Source organism: Myxine glutinosa, chromosome 8 (assembly GCF_964187855.1).
Source record: "Myxine glutinosa chromosome 8, kmMyxGlut1.1, whole genome shotgun sequence".
In the NCBI taxonomy this organism is placed as follows: Eukaryota; Metazoa; Chordata; class Myxini; order Myxiniformes; family Myxinidae; genus Myxine; species Myxine glutinosa.
Genome location: NC_136268.1, coordinates 138,123,665 through 138,129,788, shown reverse-complemented (window position 1 = coordinate 138,129,788; position 6,124 = coordinate 138,123,665). Strand labels below are relative to the sequence as shown.

The window sequence follows — 6,124 nt, the reverse complement described above, 5'->3', positions numbered from 1 at the left end:
CCGGCAATGACTTTATGCAGTGCCTGGAGATGGCATAGGAAAGGTGCGGTGTACAACAAACAACCAGAGTGAAAACTGAGTACTCCCTTTCGCGTGCGTCATTGCCGAGCCCCCTTTGGTGCCCTGAAATGACGTTATGCAGCGCCTGGAGATGGCATAGGAAAGGTGCGGTGTACAAGTGCAGATACATTCAAAGTACGCCGCCCCCATGCCAAATAAATAAATAACATCCTCCAGCGCCCGGCAATGCCACCTTGCAGCACATGGAGATGGAATTGGGAGGGAGCGGTATACAATAATTGATTGATTAATCGTATAATTAAAATAAATAAATAATAATCGTAAAATAATTAATTTCTTAATTAATTGGCTAATGACACCTCAACCACCAGTTTCATTCAAACCTGTAACTTTTTGCAAATTCATTAATTAAGTAATTAGTTGAAAAATTAGATAATAGATCGATTCATTCATTAATCAATAAGTCCAAAATACTATTTATAGCCAAATCACTTGGTCACTCTCGTGTCCAAATATCAGTTTCGTAGCTCAAAAGGTGCCTGGAATATTGCCCAGATGAGAATGAAAATAAATAATTCACAAGTCAGGAGATGTTGCCTTAGCGGTTAGGGTGCCGGCTTGGGATCCTAGAATCCTGGGTTCGAATCCCGATCGATCGCTGAATTAACGCCAGGGGGGTTGACTCAGCCTGTCATCCTTCCGAGGTCAGCAAATTGAGTACCAGCTTGCTGGGATGAATGATCACGGTGTGTACCCCGATTTAGAATAGGTACACCATATCCCTGCGCATCGTAAGAGGCGACCAAGGGTTGGCGTCAGGAAGGGCATCCGGCCATAAAAACATTGCCTCAAACATGGAACAATGATTGTCATGGGGCCCGCAAGGCTAACCCTCGCTCTAGCGGGGGAAATGGCCTTAAAACGATCATTCATTCATTCATATTCAGGAGATGACGATGGTTCACGAGCGAGCGGTATTCAATGACAAAGGTCAAAACCGACATTGAAAATATATAAATAGGAATGTATTATCTGTTATGAGACTAGTTAGCTACACAATACCGAAAATTCGGTTCGATTCTGACAACTTTGAAACTTTGTGACCGTCAAAGGTCAAAGGTCGAGGATTCTGAAATTTGTTGGAAAACTTGTATTTCATGATGTATGTGATAATATAAGATCATGTACGACATTTCACCCTATCAGGAAGCGAACAATGTAATAAAACCATCAAAAATCGACATTTCTAAATTTCGTGACCTTGTGACCTTGACCTTGGGGCGAAAATGAAAAATCGAGCTCCGTGGGGCTAGACACATGACATTGGCCTAACCAAATACCGAAACCCCTGTCAGATTCCACCAACTCCCTCGGAGAAGATGTAGCTTGAACTCGATTACCCCCTAAAAAGACATCTTTTTCGGGCGTGGCTCCGCCCACAATGGGCGCAATACGCCCACTCTAGGCCGGACACAACTAGATCATGATATCAACCTCCCACCAAAGTTTCATCAAGATCGGATGATATCATCGGGTAGTTATGCTGCGGACAGACAGACACACACACAGACAGACGCACACACATGACGAATATAGTGGTCACTTGATAACTCGTGAAACAATTAATTAATTGTGTAATTAAAATAAATAAATAATAATCGTAAAATAATTACTTTCTTAATCAATTGGCTAATATTATACTTAAACCACCACTATTTCATGCAAATCTGTAACGTTTTGAAAATTAATCAAGTGATTAGTCAAAAAAATTCAATAAACAATCAATTAATGGATTAATCAATAAACCAAAATCCCTTTACAGCCAAATCACTTGGTAACTGTGGTGTCCAAATATCAGCTTCCTAGCTCAAAAGGTGCCCGAGATATTGCCCAGATGAGAAAGGAAATAAATAAGTACTTAATAATCGATAATAATTAGGTAATTAATCAACTAATGGGTTAATCAAAAATAAAGAATACCGTTTTTGCCAAAGCAATCAAGAAAACAAACAGCAGACAGGACAGCCAGCTTAACGTTAACATGAGGGATGGCACACTTGGTGACTCAACACGATTCCTGCGAAGCACCGATCTGTTCACAGTCACCTTGGGAATAAAACCCAGACAGGACACATCAAAGGTAAGTGGGCTACCTGTGCACCATCCTTTCGGACTATACAAAACGAAACTTTGAAAAGGTATAAATTACCTTGTTTGGAAGGTGTTTTCTTGGTTTGTTCTAAATGACTTAGAGTTTGAAGTACTAACTTGCATTCAAAGTAAAAAAGTGGATTTAAATTATCACAAATCGATAATATTCTGATGTCATTTACCTTTTAGACGAACGTGGCAGGTAGCCAGTTCACTGTGGACAAACACAGCGGTGTGCTCAGTCTGAAAGCGGATTCAGCAATGGACGCCGAGAAAGAGAAATTGATCTCCTTAGAAATTACTGCAACGGTGGGAAAAGTTTTTTTAATTTTTTTAATCAAATTGACAAAGTTACTTCAACGTCACAATAGAAATGGGTTGCCTAAAGAATAATCAGTATAACTACCAACTTGTGTTATCAGCACAACTACTTTCAGCAAATCTCAACAAAATGTAAAGGAGATTTCAATAACATCAAAGCATGTTTGACTTACCATGCATAGTCTCAAAAATATGAACTTTTTATTCATGGGAACTGTGGCTGCATCTCCTTCATCCACATTAGGATGCTGGAGGAGTCCTGCATGGGAAGTTCAAGATCTTCTCAATTTCCACCCTTGTAACGATCAACGTTGAAGATGTCCAGGACACCCCACCGATCTTTGTTGGTGTTCCTTACCAGGCCAGGGTTTACGAGAATGCACCGGCGGTAAGTGCATCGTTTATGGAATAGGTCTGTTGGTAATTTATTGTTACTTCTCGACAAAATAATCAATTACGTCTCAGCTTAAGGTTGACGAGCGACACGTTGCGGATATCAGGACGGCTCCGTTTATAACGTGTTTGGCATTGGGCTTCGTCTGGATTCGATCGCACTCAAAGAGAAACAAAAATCTGACTTCAAAAAGTGAGAATACACTTTGTTTGATTTGACAACATTGTAGATTTGGTCATTATATTTTTAACTTTGTATACTTGCAGAAAAAATTGCACCATGAAGCAGAAACTGGAACTTAAGTGGAAATTCCTCGTAATTTATGTTCAAGCAGAGATATCTTTGTGGGAATTCTTACTACAAATGCATTGCCTGAAGTATTCACACCCCTTCACTTTTTCACATTTTGTTGTGTTACAGCCTGGTTTTAAAATTTGGCAGCCTTTGGCAGCGATTACAGGTTCGAGTCTTCTTGGGTATGTCTGCATCAGCTTTGCATATTGTGACGTGCTCCTCCCCAAACCCCGGTCACGGTGAACCTCCGAGCCCCGAAAGGAGTCACGGCAGAAAGATGTGTTATTCTGGGTGTCAATGACCAATGGTGAAACCACTCCAATTGTTACCAAAAAACAAGTATTGTATTAAGGTCACACAAGAATAACAGCACAAGAACAATATGAATCAATTGTACAACAAATATTATATCATTCCTATGATGGTACCATCAGTTTCTTACAATAAAACTCACTGTGCTCCATGTGAGCGAAAAGAACATTCCCAATGTCTCTGTCCCGGCACCAAGCCAAAGTCCATCCACGCTCCGGTGATCGCAAGAACGATGTCGTATCGAGACCAGAATCCAGTTCGGCTGACAGTCAATGCTGCCAAAGAGGCGCAAAGGTGCCCTCAAAAGGCGACTGGGAAATCACACCTTCGGGCATGAACGTTCAACGGCTCCCAAACGGAGAACCACAAATTCCCAATCGAACTCCAGGTTACACACGCAAACCAGGCTAACGGCCGGGTGCGGTGAAATGGCTGGAGCGCGGTGAAAAGGCTGGAGCGATGCGAAATTGGCGGGAGCAAGGCAAAATGGCCGACGGGCCCGTACTAAAGGCGTACCTGCACCCCAACAACAATTCTCTTCGGAATCAACCGCAAAACCTGTCACGCAGGTTTATCTGTCACAGCGATAACCGCTCTGTCACAGGAATCCCTTTTTTTTTTTTTTTTTTTTTTTTTTTTTTGTATACAAGATCGAGGCTCGTGAAAGAGCGAAAATTAATCACACAGAAAGACAAACAGACACATAAAACAAATAACATCGGGAGCGGTAGACAAGATGGGGAGAGAGGGGGAAGGACACAAACACAACATTTGAGAGCAGGGACCGAGAGACATGGAGACATCGAGAGATCTGTGGGAGGGAGAGGGCTTTGGGGGGGAGGCATGTGAAGGGGGGGGGGGGGGGGTGGGAGAGGTATAAACATATGGACACTGCCAGGATATCCAGGAAATAAGTTGGAATTTCAAACAAGGTGGATCTGGGGTGAATTAGTGGGGGTAGAAAAGATCAAGGTTATGGATGGGGGAAGATAAGAGATGGTGGTGAACAGCTGTTTTAAAGACGTGGAGGGAGGAGAGGGATTGAAGGGAGTGTGGGAGTTTGTTCCACAGGCGGGAGAAAAGAGGAATGAAAGAGTGAAGGTGAGCAGAGAGCCGAGATTTCGGCAGTTTAACCATCAGAGGGTTGCTGGCAGATCTTGTGCGACCTGTAGGAATATTTGGGGGACAGAGCACGGAGAGAGCTGGGGGAGCAAGGCCGGAGAGGAGTCGGTAGAAGACAGAAAGACCACCTACCTGCCTGCGGTGAGTGAGTGAAAGGCCCTCAGAGATAGCTTCATCGCGGGAGATTCCAATGATTTTGAAAGCTTTGGATTCAACAGCGTGAAGCCGAGCCAGGTGTGAGGCAGGAGCACCAGCCCATAGGGGAGAACAGTATTCCATTGAGCTGCGGATGAAAGCCTTGTATGTGGTGAGGAGCTCAGGTGTGCCGAGGAAGGACTTCGCACGACGGAGGATGCCCAGTCGGCGACTGGCTTTGGAGGCCAGCTTGGAAATGTGGTTTTCCCAAGAAAGATCATGGCAGATAGTGAGACCCAAAAGCTTGAGTGACAGAACTTCTTGGAGAGGATTGTTGAGAAAGTAGATGGGAGGGTTGTCCAGTCGATCTTTTCGGAGAGACATAGTAAGAGAGTGAGATTTGGCAGGATTGAAAGACATGTTCCACTTGTTTGACCAGTCTGTGATTTTGTCCAGGTCTTCAGAGAGTGAGGAGGCTGCAGACTGCCTATCTGATGGAAGAGGAATGGAGCGGCAGAGAGTGGAGTCATCAGCAAAGAGATAGAGAGGATTTTCCAGAGAGTCAGAGAGATCATTGATAAAGACCAGAAAAAGCACAGGGCCCAGCACACTTCCTTGGGGAACTCCAGCCTGAACAGGAAGGGGAGATGAGAGAAATCCATTCAGGGCCACACGTTGACTACGACCAGAGAGGAAGTCCGCAAGCCATGCATGGAGATTTCCATGGATACCATAGGAGGAGAGTTTGGTGAGCAGAGCTGGGTGCCAGACCGTATCAAAGGCCCTTGATATGTCAAGGGAGACAGCTCTGATTTCCTGTTTGGCATTCAGGACCTCCATCCATTGTTGAGACAGCAGAAGCAGCATGTCCAGAGTAGAGTGACCTGGTCTGAAACCAAATTGATGATCAGAGATCAAGCCATTGGAGAAGAGGAAAGATTTCATATCCGAAGCAATGATGGATTCCATGACTTTGCTGATAATTGGGAGCAGGCTGATTGGTCTGTAGTTGCAAGGATCTGTTTTTGCACCTTTTTTGTGTAAAGCGGTAATGTTAGCTGATTTCCAGGATGCTGGCAGATGACCTTGAGCAAAAGATAGGGTGAAAAGAACAGAGAGAGGGTGAGATAGAGCGGCAGAGCAGGATTTTAGGACCCGTGGGCTGATGCCGTCTGGTCCAGTTGCAGAATCAGAGTCGAGGTTTGACAAAAACTCCTCCACCTTGTCAGGAGAGAAGGACACAGAGTCCAGGAGCATTTGGGTTCGACTGGGAAAGGTGGGAACAGAGAGAGATGGGTTTGGGACTAAGGATTTCGAGGCGAACACAGAGTTGAGGCATTCGGCTTTGTCACGTGCGATGTCACGACCACGATG

At 44.2% G+C, this 6,124-nt stretch overlaps 1 protein-coding gene across 1 annotated transcript in view; it reads left to right on the top strand.

Annotated features, from left to right (window-relative positions):
* The first annotated feature begins 2,062 nt into the window (after positions 1–2,062).
* Positions 2,063–6,124, top strand: part of CDHR1 (cadherin related family member 1) — a 45,814-nt gene continuing 41,752 nt past the window's right edge. The window contains 3 exon segments of the mRNA XM_078784002.1: positions 2,063–2,161; positions 2,362–2,481; positions 2,738–2,881. Coding sequence (XP_078640128.1) covers positions 2,063–2,161; positions 2,362–2,481; positions 2,738–2,881 — 363 coding nt within the window.